We start from the raw sequence: 16508 nt of genomic DNA, 5'->3' as shown, positions 1-16508 counted from the left end.
TTTTGTCGTCCGAGAGGGACAGCATGTGGGAAAGCAGATCCGACGGTGAAGCGTCACCAAGACCGGGGAGGTCGAGGAGTTGGCAGTTGCGCTGGTAAGAGGACGCTTGAAATTTTTTAAGGAGCGCGGCCTTCAGATATTCGTACTTGCCTTCCACTGGTGGATCCTGCAGCGCTGCCCAAACCTTGGGGACTGTGGCGTAGGTGAGAGAGGCGACGAGGTAGTCGTACTTCGTGGCGTCGACTGTAATGTTTTTCAGCCGGAATCTGGACTCGGCTTGAACGAACCAGGCCTCGGCCAGGTTCTCCCAAAAGTCCGGTAGTTTAACCGTGACTGCGTTTGTATCCGCCATGCTAGCTTAAGATTCGTCCTGAGCGTCGGGGTCACCAGTGTTGAGATACCGCGACAAACGTGGGAGTCGAGACCAGAGTTGGTGAAACACAACTGCTTTAATCAACCTCATGGCAAAGAGAAACTGGAAAAGCCCGCGCAACTACTTAAATACTCCCCAGACAGGAAGTGCTCCCGGCAGCCTGTCCCTGCGGGAAACAAGTTGCTGGAGGAAAGGGCCCCCGGCTGGGGGCGTCTGCTTAAACTGTCCGTGCCGCCGTGAGCGGATTATGTCCAGTGGTGGCGTGTCGCCACAATATAAATGAGTTTGTCTGTCTGTCTGTGTGGGAAGGAGAGAGAGAGGGAAAGAGAGAGAGAGAGAGAGACTGGGTGGGGAGAGAGGCCCGGTGATCGAGAGAGAGACTGGGGGGAGGAGAGAGAGACGGGGGGGAGAGAGAGACTGGGGGGGAGAGAGTGACAGGGGGAGAAAGCGACTGGGGGAGAGAGAGAGAGAGACTGGGGGGGAGAGAGAGAGAGACTGGGGGAAGAGAGAGAGAGACTGGGGGGGAGAGAGATTGGGGGGAGAGAGAGAGAGACTGGGGGAAGAGAGAGAGAGAGAGACTGGGGAGAGAGAGAGACGGGGAGAGAGACGGGGGAGAGAGAGAGACGGGGGAGCGAGAGAGACGGGGGAGAGAGAGAGAGACTGGGGGGGAGAGAGAGAGAGACGGGGGGGAGAGAGAGAGAGACTGGGGGGGAGAGAGAGAGAGACTGGGGGGAGAGAGAGAGAGAGAGACAGGGAAGAGAGAGACAGGGGAGCGAGAGAGAGAGAGACTGGGGGGAAGACAGAGAGAGAGAGACTGGGAGGGAAGAGAGAGAGAGAGAGAGACTGGGGGGAGAAGAGAGAGATGGGGAAGAGAGAGAGAGACTGGGGAGAAGAGAGAGACAGGGGGAGAGAGAGAGAGAGACTGGGGAGAGGGAGAGAGAGAGACTGGGGGGAGAGAGAGTGAGACTGGGGGGAGAAGAGAGAGACGGGGGGAGAGAGAGACTGGCGGGGAGAGAGAGAGAGACTGGGGGGGAGAGAGAGAGAGAGAGAGACTGGTGGATTTATTTCGGGATTAGCCTGGAGGAAGAAGGCGAGCTCTCCCTCCCTCTCCCACCCCTTCACTCTTTCCCTCCCTCACCTTCTCTCTCTCCCTCCCCCTCTCTCTCCCTGCCCCTCTCTCTCCCTGCCCCGCTCTCTCTCCCCCTCCCTCCCCGCTCTCTCTCCCTCCCTCCCCTCTCCCTCCCTCTCCCCCTCTCCTCTCCCTCCCTCTCCCTCCCCGCTCTCTCTCCCTCCCCTCTCTCTCCCTCTCCCCCTCTCCTCTCCCTCCCTCTCTCCCTCCCTCCCCCTCTCTCCTTTCCCTCCCCCTGTCTCTCCCTCCTTTCCTCTCTCTCCCTCCCTCCCCTCTCCCTCCTTAGCGCCTCAGGCCCAGCCCGACTCACCTGAGCTGAGCTGCTGCTGATGAGCTTCCGCTGCGGGCCGCCACCCCGGAGACACCGTGGGTGGCGTAGCGCCTGAGGCCCGGCCGGAGTCACCCGAGCTGAGTTCGTGCTGCAGCCCGCCGCCCTGGAGACACCGTGGGCGGCGTAGCACCCGAGGCCCGGCCCAAGTCACCCGAGCTGAGCTCCCGCTCCCTCTGACCTGAAGAGCTCGGCAGTGACATCCTGCAGAGTGGAGAGGCCCGGGTGACAGGAGAGAGGGGAGAAAGCGGAGAGAAGGAGGAGGCCAGCCTTTACCAAGATGGCAGCGATGGGGGGCCGCTGGTTTGGAATCAGGCCCAGCGGGACGGGCGGTGCCTAGCTCAGGCGTGGCTGGCGAGGAGAGGCCGAGGCTTCGAGGCCTGAGGCCTGCAGGCAGCTCATCCACCGTGGATGCAAACAACCCGCGAGCGGAGAGGCCGGGGTGACAGGAAAGAGGGGAGAAGGAGGAGGGTGAGGGTGGGACTGGGGCCCATAGTCGGACAGAGGCAGAGTTGCTCCATCACAAACAACAATGGCCGCCGCTTGCTTTTCATGAAACGCCCCCGTGACGCAGCGCACTCCCCCAGTAGGATTGGTCAACCTTCACGTCACTCAATGCTAATGAGTGGATTTCCCCTGTATGATTGGCCAAGCGCTAATGAGCGGAATTTTGAATGTTATTTGTCTACTGTCCGAACAATTTTTGTCTGACCAAAAAGTAAATACACCTAGGACACCCTCCTAATCATAACCTTTCTTTTGATATAACATATGTGTAGGTACGCTCTATAACTTTTGAGTGATGCCCGGACAGACAGATATTGTGGTATCTTGAGGTGGCCATAGATGGAGACAGACACAGGTTAACTCCATAACATGGTTTAATCAACACTTGCACATAAAAGCTTCTGCCATGAGGCAGCACAAACAAAAAGTATAACCAGTACAGACCAGACTTAACTCAGGAGACCAATTGCCACAGCACCACCTGGTGGATCAGGTTACTCATAACCTCCCAGGTTACTACACTCCTCCCCCCTTAAGATTGCCGTATGCAATTCTTAAACAATAACCCTTACTAGGTACTACGTTTTAATTAACCAGTATGCTCTACCCATGGTTAACCCCTGACTAATTTAACAGGTTTGTATAAGTCTTTCTGGTTGCTTGCGAATCCTTTGTGAACGTCTTAATTCCACTTGTGGTGGATTCTCAGATTCACTCGCACTTGAGATTGGAGTAGTCTCTGATGTTGGTTTTACTCTGTCCCGCTGTGGCCTGGCAGTACCAGTGTCCACTAGCACCTTATAAGCCATGCTGGGTCCTGGAACAGCCTCCTCTACTGCCCTTTGTTCCATCTGAGGCAGTTCCCCCTGCTGCCGGCTGAAAAGCTGATCCACATGCCGACGAACCCCTCGACCATCCCCTAGTAACACGGAGTACGACACAGGTCCTGTAATGTCCTGGATTAGTCCTGGTATCCATTTAGGTCCATAGCCAAAGTTCCGGGTGTACACAGAGTCCCCTATGGCGAAATGGCGAGCTTTAGTATGTTTGTCATGGTACGCTTTTTGGTTTGTTTGTTTTGTCTCAACCTTGCTTTTGAGATCTGGGTGTATCAGGTCTAACGTGCACCGCAACTTTCTCCCCATCATCAACTCAGCCAGAGAAAGCCCCGTGGTAGCTTGGGGTGTTATACGATAACTAAACAAGGCTCCATTGAGCTTAATCTCCAGGGTGTCACCTGAGCTCTTCCTCATGAGCTCCTTAAAAGTCTGCACGGCTCGCTCGGCTAACCCATTTGAGGCTGGGTGATATGGAGCCGAGGTGACGTGTGATTCCATTCCTTACCATGAATTCTTTGCTCCCTTCACTAACAAAACACTGTGCATTGTCGGATACAATCATTTCTGGAATACCATGCGTGCTGAAGCTGTTCCTGAGACAATCCAGTGTGGCATCAGTCATTGCAGAGCGCACTGGATAAACATCGATCCACTTTGAGTGAGCGTCTACCAGCACCAAAAACATTTTGCCCATAAAAGGTCCCGCATAGTCTATGTGAATTCTCCTCCAGGGTTTGCTGGGCCACTCCCAGGGATGGAGTGGTGCCCCGGCAGGTGCTTTCCTCTGTTCCTGACATATAGTGCATGACTTTACCTTTGACTCAATTTCAGCATCCAAGTTAGGCCATCACAGGTAGCTCCTAGCCAGTCCTTTCATTCTAGTCATTCCTGGGTGTGATTGATGCAACTGTTCCATCAAAGTAGAGCGTCCCCGCTCTGGGACTATGATGCATGCTCCCCATAGCACACATCCATCTTGGACACTGAGCTCGTGCTGTCTCTGTCTGTACGGCGCGAACTCCGGTCCCTCACGGTGATCTGGCCAGCCTTTCAACACATACTCACGGACCCTTGACAGAAACAGAACGGGGTCCTTGGCTGTCCAGCCCTGGATTTGCACTGAAGTCATCAGGGGACTGATCTCCTGATCCAGCATCAGGACGTGCTCCTCAGGGGAAGTACTGCGAGGAGATTTTGAGAGGGGCAGGTGGCTGAGAGCATCAGCGTTCCCGTTTTCCTTGCCAGCTCTGTACGTGATCACATATTCATAGGCTCTTAGTATTACTGCCCATCTCATTATTCTCTGTGATGCCATTTGAGGCACCGCTTTCATCTCATTCAGTAAGCTAATAAGAGGCTTGTGGTCAGTACTGATTACAAACTTCCTCCCATATATGTACTTATGGAATTTATTTTCTCCAAATATAATGGCTAACCCCTCTTTATCAAACTGTGAATAGTTCTTTTCCGCAGCTGTGAGCGTGCGTGAAACAAACCCGATGGGCCTTTCCGCTCCATCTGGCACGCGGTGGGCCAACACTGCCCCCACTCCATAGGGTGATGCGTCGCAGGACATTATCAGCTCCTTCTTCTCATCGTAATGCACTAACACCCTGCTGGACTGAAGTAGCTCCTTTGACTGCTGAAACGCTTTTGCTTGCTCTGGCCCCCAACGCCATGGCTCCTCCTTTCTCAGCAGTTTGTGCAGGGGTGCCAGCAGCATCGATAAGTTTGGAAGAAACCGGTTATAATAATTCAGGAGCCCTAGATAGGCTTTCAGTTCAGTCACTGAGGTGGGTGCAGGTGCATCCTGCACTGCCCGCACTTTCCCTGGTAATGGATGGAGGCCTGTGGCATCCACCCGATGTCCCAGGAATGTAACTTCCTTCTCCATGAAACTACACTTACTCCGTTTCAGGCGTAGCCCTGCCTCTTCCAGCCGCTGTAGCACTTTGTCCAGTGTTTTTACGTGATCCTGATCGTCACTTCCTGTTAGCAGAATATCATCTAAGTACACGGCCACCTTTGGAATGCCCTGCAGAATGCCCTCCATAGTCCGTTGGAATATTGCTGGGCTAGAACTGACACCAAATGGTAACCTGGCATACGTGAACAGCCCCTTGTGCGTGTTCACCGTGACAAACTTTTTTGATTCTTCATCTAGCAATATCTGCTGATACGCATGACTCATGTCCAGTTTGCGGAATCTTTCTCCCCCAGCGAGCGATGTTAACATGTCCTCCATTCTCGGAATGGGGTACTGTTCCAGTGATTATACTCTGTTCACTGTTAACTTATAGTCACCACACACCCTTACGTTACCGTCGGGCTTCAATACCGGGACTATTGGTGCCGCCCAGTCTGAAAATTTCACTGGTTCTATTATTTTGTCCTTTAGCAGGCGATCTAGTTCCGCCTCAACCTTGGTTTTCATTGCAAAAGGTACCGACCTTGGTTTAAAGAAACGAGGCGTGGCATCACTGGCTACATGAATCTTGGCTGTGGCTCCCCTTAAGGTGCCCAGTTCGTCCTTGAACACTAACTCATGCTTCATCAGCACTTCTTGCAGTGCCTCTGTACTGTCCTCCATTTTATTCATTGCCTGCCAGTCCACACTCAACTCACTGATCCACCCTCGCCCTAACAGGTTTGGCCCTGACCCTGCTACCACTACCACCGTAAGCTCTTTGGTGACTCCTTTGTGTTCCACTTGTACTTCGGCCGCCCCCAAAATGTCCACCTTCTGTCCTGTGTAGGTTTTGAGACTCATGGGGCATGTACCTAGCTCTGGTACTTTTGCTTCCCCCCATAGCTTGGCCTACTCAGTCTGCGACATTATGGTTACACTACATCCGGTGTCAATCTCAAACTTTACTTGACCTCCGTTCACTATCAAATACTGAGTGAGAGGGGGTACGTTGGGCCTTGAAGTGTCTATACTGTATATAGTGAAAACCGACTCGCTAGACTCTTCCTCCTCTTGTATGTAATTTGCCCGCTTTGTGTACTTCTCCCTCCCCCCTTTTGCATGCTTTGCCCCTTTAGCACTGCTTCTCTCACTCACTGCCCTTTTACAGACTTTCTTTAAGTGCCCTATTTTTCCACAATTGTGGCACTTTGCCTTTGCAAACCTGCAGTCCTTTGCATAATGGCTCATCCCGCCACATCGGTAGCAATCCCCAACCCCGACTGGTGGACTTTTCGCGCCAGCTTCCATCTTGAAAACAGCTCCTCCCACTGGTTTACTCCATTTCTCCTTGCTCATACTGTTTAAGTCCTTAATGTCCTTGTTAGCCATCTCCATGGCTTGTGCTTTTTTAAATGCCGTCTCAAACGTTAATCCTTCTTCTGACAGCAACCTTTGCTGTATACTGTCGTCGTTAACTCCGCATACTAGTCTGTCCCTTAACATGACTGTGAGCGCATTTCCAAAATTACAGTCCTGTGCGAGCTTCCAAAGCTCCTCCACATACACAGTAACGCTTTATTCCGGCCTCCTAATCCTCGAATTGAATTTCCATCTCTGTACTATTTCACTAGGTTTCAGATTGAAATGATTCTTTAGTAGACTCACCAACTCGTCAAAAGATTTTTCTCCTGGCCGCTCCGGGCTCAGCAGATTCCTCATCCATGTATAGAGTCATAGAGTTATACAGCACGGATAGAGGCCCTTCGGCCCATCGTGTCCGCGCCGGCCATCACGCCCTGTCTAATCTAATCCCATATTCCAGCATTTGGTCCGTAGCCTTGTATGCTATGGCATTTCAAGTGCTCATCCAAATGCTTCTTGAATGTTGTGAGGGTTCCAGCCTCCACAACCCTTTCAGGCAGTGAGTTCCAGACTCCAACCACCCTCTGGGTGAAAAAGTTCTTTCTCAAATCCCCTCTAAACCTCCCGCCTTTTACCTTGAATCTATGCCCCCTAGTTATTGACCCTTCTACTAAGGGAAAAAGCTCCTTAGTATCCATCCTATCTATGCCCCTCATAATTTTGTACACCTCAATCATGTCCCCCCTCAGCCTCCACTGCTCCAAGGAAAACAAACCCAATCTGCCCAGTCTCTCTTCATAGCTGAAGCGTTCCAGCCCTGGTAGCATCCTGGTGAATCTCCTCTGCACCCTCTCCAAAGCTATCACATCCTTCCTGTAGTGTGGCGACCAGAACTGCACACAGTATTCCAGCTGTGGCCTAACCAGTGTTTTACACAGCTCCATCATAACCTCCTTGCTCTTATATTCTATGCCTCGGCTAATGAAGGCAAGTATCCCATATGCCTTTTTTACCACCTTATCCACCTGTTCCGCCGCCTTCAGGGATCTGTGTACTTGCACACCCAGATCCCTCTGACCCTCCGTCCTGCCTAGGGTCTTACCATTCATTGTGTATTCCCTTGCCTTGTTAGTCCCCCCAAAGTGCATCACCTCGCACTTTTCCGGGTTAAATTCCATTTGCCACTGTTCCGCCCATCTGACCAACCCATCTATATCGTCCTGCAGACTGAGACTACCCTCCTCGCTATTTACCACCCTACCAATTTTTGTATCATCCGCGAACTTACTGATCATACCTTTTACATTCATATCCAAGTCATTAATGTAGACCACAAACAGCAAGGGACCCAGCACCGATCCCTGTGGTACCCCACTGGCCACAGGCTTCCAGTCACAAAAACAACCTTCGACCATCACCCTCTGCCTTCTGCCACTAAGCCAGTTTTGTATCCAACGTGCCAAGGCACCCTGGATTCCATGGGCTCTTACCTTCTTGACCAGTCTCCTGTGCGGGACTTTATCGAAGGCCTTACTGAAATCCATGTATACCACATCCACTGCGTTACCCTCATCCACACACCTAGTCACCCCCTCAAAAAATTCAATCAAATTAGTCAGACATGATCTTCCCTTGACAAAGCCATGTTGACTATCCCTGATTAATCCTTGCCTCTCCAAGTGGAGACTAATTTTGTCCCTCAGAATTTTTTCCAATAATTTTCCCACCACTGATGTTAGGCTCACTGGCCTGTAGTTCCCCGATTTTTCCCTACTCCCCTTCTTGAATAATGGAACTACATTAGCGGTTCTCCAGTCCTCTGGCACATCCCCTGTGGCCAGAGAGGTTCTGAATATGTGTGTTAGAGCCCCCGCAATCTCTTCCTTTGCCTCACACAGCAGCCTGGGATACATTTCGTCCGGGCCTGGGGATTTATCCATTTTTAGGCCTGCTAAAACCGCCAATACCTCCTCCCTCTTGATGTTAATATGTTCGAGCATATCACAGTCCCCCTGCCCTATTTCTATGTCTACATCGTCCCTCTCCATAGTGAAAACAGATGCAAAAAATTCATTTAGAACCCCTCCTACATCTTCCGGCTCCACACACAGATTTCCACTTTTGTCCCTAATGGGCCCTATTTTTTCCCTAGTTATCCTCTTACCCTTAATATACTTATAAAACATCTTAGGATTTTCCTTTATTTTGCTCGCCAGTGTTATTTCATGGCCCCTCCTTGATCTCATAATTTCTTTTTTAAGTATCCCCCTGCACTTTTTGTACTCCTCTAGGGCTTCCTCCGTCTTTAGCCTTTTGTATCTGCCAAAAGCCCTCCTTTTTTTTCTAATCCATTCTCGTATATCCCCTGACATCCAAGGTTCCCTGTGGTTTTTGGAACCACCCTTGACCTTTACGGGAACATGTTGCCATTGTATGATCTCAATCTCCCTTCTGAAAGCCTCCCATTGCTCCGATGCGGATTTTCCCACAAGTAGCTGATCCCAGTCCATTTTGGCCAGATCCTGCCTTATCCTATTAAAATCGGCCTTCCCCCAATTTAGAACCTTTATTTCCGGCCCATCTCTGTCCTTTTCCATGACCACCTTAAATCTCACCATATTATGGTCACTGTCACCAAAGTGCTCACCTACTAGCACTTCTTCCACTTGGCCGGCCACATTCCCTAGAATTAGGTCCAGTACCGCCCCCTCTCTTGTAGGACCTTCTACATGCTGGCTCAAAAAGCTCTCCTGGATGCACTTTAAGAATTCTACACCCTCTGTGCCTTTCACACTCTGACTATCCCAGTTAATGTTGGGGAAGTTGAAATCCCCCATTACTATTACCCTATTATTTGCACATTTCTCTGAGATTTGCCTACATATCTGTTCCTCTATCTCCCCCTGACTGTTTGGAGGCCTATAGTACACTCCCAGCAAAGTGCTTGCCCCCGTCTTGTTTTTAAGCTCCACCCATATGGCCTCATTAGAGGAACCTGCTAATATGTCATCCCTCCTTACTGCAGTAATTGACTCCTTAATTAATATTGCGACACCCCCTCCTCTTATACCCCCCCCTCTGTCTCACCTGAAGATTCTGTACCCCGGAATATTGAGCTGCCAGTCTTGCCCCTCCCTCAACCAAGTCTCCGTGATAGCAACAATATCATACTCCCATGTGTTTATCAACACCTTCAGTTCATCCACCTTATTTGCAAGACTCCTTGCATTAAAATAGATGCCATCCAGCCTTGCCCTTGTATATTTGCCCTGTCTACCAAGCTGACTTGTTTTTTTCTCTATAATTGGCAGCACATCACCCACTATTTCAGCTCCCCTCTGTATCCCATCCCCCTGCCAAGTTAGTTTAAACCCCCCCCAACAGTGCTAGCAAACCTCCCCGCAAGGATATTTGTCCCGCTCTGGTTCAGGTGCAACCCGTCCGACTTGTACAAGTCCCACCTTTCCCAGAAGCAGGCCCAGTGATCCAGGAAAGTAAAACCCTACCCCCTACACCAACTCTTTAGCCATGCATTCATCTGCTCTATCCTCCTATTCCTATACTCACTAGCACGTGGCACTGGGAGTAATCCAGAGATTACAACCTTTGAGGTCCTGCTCTTTAATCTGTTACCTAGCTCCCTAAATTCTTGATGCAGGACCTCATCCCCCTTCCTACCTATGTCGTTGGTCCCAATGTGGACCACGACCTCTGCCTGCTCACCCTCCCCCTTAAGAATGCCATGTAGCCGCTCAGTGACATCCATGACCCTGGCCCCAGGGAGGCAACAAACCATCCTGGAGTCACGTTTGCGGCCACAGAAACGCCTATCTGTTCCCCTTACGATAGAATCCCCTACCACTATTGCTCTCCCACTCTTTTTCCTCCCTTTCTGAGCAGCAGAAGCGTCCCTGGTGCCAGGAAGCTGGCTGCTGCTGCCTTCCCCTGGTGAGTCATCCCCCTCAACAGTATCCAACTTGGTATACCTGTTTGAAAGGGGGATGTCCGCAGGGGGCCCCTGCGCTTCCTGCCTGCCTCTGTTGCTCCGCCTGATGGTCACCCAGTTTCTTTCTGCCTGTGCAGCCCTACCCTGCGGCGTGAACAACTCGCTAAACGTGCTATCCACGACCCTCTCAGCATTGCGCATGCTCCAAAACTCATCCACCCGCAGCTCGAGCGCCGCAATGCGGTCTACAAGTAGCTGCAGCTGGATGCATTTCCCGCACACATGGTTGCCAGGGACACTGGCAGCGTCCCTGACTTCCCACATGGAGCAAGAGGAGCAGAACACGGGTCTGAGCTCTCCTGCCATGACTTACTCCTTTAATTAATCTAAAAATTTATTCAATACCCCAATTACAGGTATACGCTAGGGCGCTTTATTTACCAACTGTCCTCACTACAACACAGAGACCCTAGAAATTTAACACCACAGAATTCAAGCTTGTAATGAAAAGAGAGAAATACTCACCAACCAATCACTTACCTGCTCCCTGGTGACATCACACCCCGATTACTTTTTACCTCTCTGCAACTTCTGAGCTCGCAGACTGGAGTTTGGTATGCCTCTCCTGGCCCCGCTGCCACTTTTATTACCTCGCCGCCGCCGCCAAGTCTCCCACAGGTCCGCCGCTCTCGCTGCCTGCCGCCGCTGCTCTGAGGCCTCTCCTGGCCCCGCTGCCGCTTTTATTACCTCGCCGCCGCCGCCAAGTCTCCCACAGGTCCGCCGCTCTCGCTACCTGCCGCCGCTGCTCTGAGGCCTCTCCTGGCCCCGCTGCCGCTTTTATTGCCTCGCCGCCGCCGCCGAGTCTCCCACAGGTCCGCCGCTCTCGCTACCTGCCGCCGCTGCTCTGAGGCCTCTCCTGGCCCCACTGCCGCTTTTATTACCTCGCCGCCGCCGCCGAGTCTCCCACAGGTCCGCCGCTCTCACTACCTGCCGCCGCTGCTCTGAGGCCTCTCCTGGCCCCGCTGCCGCTTTTATTACCTCGCCGCCGCTGCCGAGTCTCCCACAGGTCCGCCGCTGTCGCTACCTGCCACCGCTGCTCTGAGGCCTCTCCTGGCCCCGCTGCCGCTTTTATTACCTCGCCGCCGCCGCCGAGTCTCCCACAGGTCCGCCGCTCTCGCTACCTGCCGCCGCTGCTCTGAGGCCTCTCCTGGCCCCGCTGCCGCTTTTATTACCTCGCCGCTGCCGCCGAGTCTCCCGCAGGTCCCGCCTCTCTCGCTGCCTGCCGCCGCTGCTCTGAGGCCTCTCCTGGCCCCGCTGCCGCCTTTTGTACCTCGCCGCCGCCGCCGAGTCTCCTGCAGGTCCCGCCTCCCTCGCTGCCTGCCGCCGCTGCTCTGAGGCCTCTCCTGGCCCCGCTGCCGCTTTTTGTACCTCGCCGCCGCCGCCGAGTCTCCCGCAGGTCCCGCCTCTCTCGCTGCCTGCCTGCTGTATAGGTTTGCGCTCCCACACAACTCAGTAAAATGGCCCTTTTCTTTTCAGCACTGTCCACCTCGTTTGCCATAAAGAAATGGCTCAGTATTTCACAATACTCCTCCCAAGACTGCGACTTGCTGTCAAAAGGTGCCACGGAGCCTACCGTTCCTGCCATCCTTGGAGTCCGGTCACTTCAGCCAAAAAATCAAACTCCGTTTCGACTCCCGCGGCCTAGCCTCGTGCTTTTCTGACTAGTGTGCTAACCAACCCGAGCACCTCTTCCGAATACTCCCTAACTATGACTGATCCACCAAAACTTTTCCGTCCTTTATTCTCGTCGCCATATGTGGTATCTTGAGGTGGCCATAGATGGAGACAGACACAGGTTAACTCCGTAACATGGTTTAATCAACACTTGCACATAAAAGCTTCTGCCATGAGGCAGCACAAACAAAAAGTACAACCAGTACAGACCAGACTTAACTCAGGAGACCAATTGCCACAGCACCACCTGGTGGATCAGGTTACTCATAACCTCCCAGGTTACTACAGACATACCGCTTTTTATATATATAGATAGATAGATAAGAGCAGGGAGGTTATGATGGAGCTGTACAAAATGCTAGTTAGGCCACAGCTGGAATACTGTGTGCAGTTCTGGTCGCCACACTATAGGAGGGATGTGATTGCATTGGAGAGGGTGCAGAGGAGATTCACCAGGATGTAACCTGGGCTGGAGCGCTGCAGCTATGAAGAAAGACTGGACAGGCTGGGGTTGTTTTCCTTAGAGCAGAGAAGGCTGAGGGGGGACCTGATTGAGGTGTACAAAATTATGAGGGGCATAGATAGGGTAGATAGAAAGGAACTTTTCCCCTTAGTAGAGGGGTCAATAACCAGGGGGCATAGTTTCAAGGTAAGGGGCAGGAGGTTTAGAGGGGATTTGAGAAAAAACTTTTTCACCCAGAGGGTGGTTGGAATCTGGAACTCACTGCCTGAAAGGGTGATAGAGGCAGGAACCCTCACAGCATTCAAGAAGCATTTAGATGAGCACCTGAAATGCCATAGCATACAAGGCTATGGACCAAGTGCTGGAAAATGGGATTAGAATAGACAGGGCTTGATGGCTGGCGTGGACACGATGGGCTGAAGGGCCTCCTATGATTCTATAATATTTCTCGAGTTACAAACTGCAGAAATGATCAGTCTTTAATTTGAACTTCTTTTCCAGGACCCGAGTGAGTTTGGCATCGAACAACTCGATGGTTCTGGACAGCCTGAAGCGGCGGAGCTTGATGCAGAGTTATGGGACCCTGAACAGCGCCGGGCGGAGCGTGGCTTTGTCCCAGCATCCCTTGCTGCAGCTCACCCCAGTAATGACTGTTTGATTGGTGGCTTTGATCTCCGGCCTAGGAATGTAAAGTATAAGATCAATGTCATGGCTCTCGTGTGTTCTAAAGCTGTCTGCATTGTGAATGAGTTATGTATTACACAGCTTTTATAAACCAAATCTTTTATACTTGTGGCCTTTGAATTATTCCCATTTAAGGACTATTCATTTGTTTCAGTTGAAAAACTATAGTGTATTTTTATATGTTACTAAAAGGGATCCCGTTTCTACAAAAAAATTCTTTTAAAGCAGGTAAAAATAAAAAATAATTGGGCCCAGTCTTTAAAAAGTGAGTCTTGAAGCTTTGAGTTTTTCTGATTGAACGAGAGGTTAAGGGTGTTCTAACTGAGGGTTTTGAGAAGGTTAACATCAAAGAAAGTTTGACTGGTTAGTGAACGGTGATAAGAGGGCACAGACTGAGAACAGAGGACACACACGGGGTTGTTAGAACAGAGAATGTTTCACCACAGGGGCTACTGAGGCAGAGACTAACATCCTTTAGAACGGAACTGGATAAGGATTTGAAAAGGAAGAATATAAAAGGAAATAGGGAAAAGGCAGGGAAATGCAATTAGAATAGACAGCTCCAGTTAAAGAGCTAACACCAGCACAGGCCCGATAGGCCGAATGGCCTCTTTCTGTGCTGTCATTCCTATGATTTGTTATAGATGAGTTTTATTATTTCTCAGATTTCCATTTTCTATATTTTTTCCCTCCTATTTCTGTACATAAGCAGGTTCCACTACCCCCAGGTTTCTCTTCACCCCGACCTCTGGAAGGCATTAACTCTCACTGAGGTCCAGATCCCACAGATAACAGTCGCCCTCCAGTACCTCACCCACGTGGCCACTCTTCATGTGTGAGCCCCCGAGACAGTGAAGCTATACTGCAGCTGGAGACCTCACACCTCTTGCTAAAATGTAGGTGACATCAGGCGGCGTACTGTGTCATTGACGCACAGACTATCATGTGACAGATCAGCAACCAGTCAGTTGAGATATGGAAACTGGACTATTTTGTGAAAACTACAAAAATGTGTTTTGACAATTTATCTCCACTGGTTTTTAAACACACAGCTCTGCTCCTCTGCAGGCTCACTGAGTTGATCCAGTCACACAGACCTGCAAGGTCACAGGCTTCAATCCCTTTCTGCGTTCAGGTGACCTCAATGAAGGAATGGGTTTAGCTGTGATTCCCTCCATGTTTGAATTGGCTGCTGATGCCAATGCCTACATCGCACATGAAAAATGGCTGGTTGGGTAAAGGTTGCTGGCACTCTTGGGACAGCATCACGCTGCAAAAGTCAGTGCCATCAGCAAGGGAGTGAACCACACACTTACATTCTGATGATGTGATGAAATCCCCTGCTAATACTGAAACACTCCCGAGGAAGCCCTCCAATAGTGACACACTCCCGGGCACCCCCTGCTAATATAGACACGCTCCCAGGGATCCCCTGCTAATATAGACACACTTCCGAGAAATCCCTCCAATACTGACACACTCCCGGGGACCCCGTGCTAATACAGACACACTCCCCGAGACCCCTGCTAATATAGACACACTCCCGGAGAGCCCCTACTAATACAGACACACTCCCGGGGACACCCTGCTAATACAGAAACACTCCCGGGGACCCCCTGCTAATACAAACACACTCCCGGGGACCCCCTGGTAATACAGACACACTCCTGGGCAACACCTGCTACTTTAGACACATTCCCGGGGACCCCCTGCTAATACAGACACACTCCCGGGGAACCGCTGCTAATACAGACACACTCCCGGAGATCCCCTGCTAATACAAACACACTCCTGGGGACCCCTGTTAATACAGACAAACTCCCGTGGACACCCTGCTAATATAGACACACTCCTGGAAATCCCCTGCTAATACAGACACACTCCCGGGGACCCCCTGTTAATACAGGCACACTCCCGTGGACCCCCTGCTAATAAAGACACACTCCCGGGGACCCACTGCTAATACAGACACACTCCCGGGGATCCCCTGCTAATACAGACCCACTCTCGGGGACCCACTGCTAATACAGACACACTCCCGCGGACCTCCTGCTAATACAGGCACACTCTCGGGGATCCCCTGCTAATACAGACAAATTCCCGGGGAACCCCTGCTAATATAGACACGCTCCTGGGGACCCCTGCTAATATAGACACACTCCCGAGAAATCCGTCCAATACTGACACACTCCCGGGGACCCCGTGCTAATACAGACACACTCCCGGAGACCCCTGCTAATATAGACACACTCCCGGAGAGCCCCTACTAATACAGACACACTCCTGGGGACACCCTGCTAATACAGACACACTCCCGGGGACCCCCTGCTAATACAGACACACTCCCGGGGACCCCCTGGTAATACAGACACACTCCTGGGCAAGACCTGCTACTTTAGACACACTCCCGGGGACCCCCTGCTAATACAGACACACTCCCGGGGACACCCTGCTAATACAGACACACTCCCGGGGACCCCCTGCTAATACAGACACACTCCTGGGGACCTCCTCCTAATATAGACACACACGCGGGGAGCCCATGCTAATATAGGCACGCTCCCGGGGACCCCCTGCTAATACAGACACACTCCCGGGCAACCCCTACTAATATAGACACACTCTCGGGGACCCCTTGCTAATATAGACCCACTCTCGGTGACCCCCTGCTAAGACAGACACACTCCCGCAGAACCCCTGCTAATACAGGCACACTCCCGGGGACCCCCTGCTAATACAGACACATTCCCGGGGACCCCCTGCTAATACAGACACACTCCCGGGGACCCCCTGCTAATACAGACACACTCCCGAGGACCCCCTGCGAATAAAGACACACTCCCGGGGAGCCCCTGCTAATACAGACATACTCCCGGGGACCCCCTGCTAATACAGACACACTCCCGGGGACCCCCTGCTAATACTGACACAGTCCCGGGGAGCCGCTGCTAATACAGACTCACTCCCGGGGACCTCCTGCTAATACAGACTCACTCCCGGGGACACCCTGCTAATACAGACACACTCTCGAGGACCCCCTGCTAATACTGACAGTCTCGGGGAGCCCCTGCTAATATAGACACACTCCCGGGGACCTCCTGCTAATATAGACACACTCCCGGGGACCTCCTGCTAATATAGACACACTCGTGGGGAGCCCATGCTAATATAGGCACGCTCCCAGGGACCACTGTATTGATTTCTTTGTGGGTTCAATGACAAGACATTTATGAA

The 16508-nt window shown here is 51.8% G+C and overlaps 1 protein-coding gene across 1 annotated transcript in view; it reads left to right on the top strand.

Moving 5' to 3' along the window:
• stox1 (storkhead box 1) overlaps nt 1-13382 on the top strand; it is a 305204-nt gene extending 291822 nt beyond the window's left edge. Inside the window, 1 exon segment of the mRNA XM_085995050.1 lies at nt 13092-13382. Coding sequence (XP_085851176.1) covers nt 13092-13248 — 157 coding nt within the window. The 3' untranslated portion in view covers nt 13249-13382.
• The last annotated feature ends 3126 nt before the right edge of the window (nt 13383-16508 follow it).

This window comes from Somniosus microcephalus, chromosome 8 (assembly GCF_052327205.1).
Source record: "Somniosus microcephalus isolate GS21.2 chromosome 8, FLI_Smic_1.0, whole genome shotgun sequence".
In the NCBI taxonomy this organism is placed as follows: Eukaryota; Metazoa; Chordata; class Chondrichthyes; order Squaliformes; family Somniosidae; genus Somniosus; species Somniosus microcephalus.
This window is presented reverse-complemented; position numbering and strand designations above follow the sequence as displayed.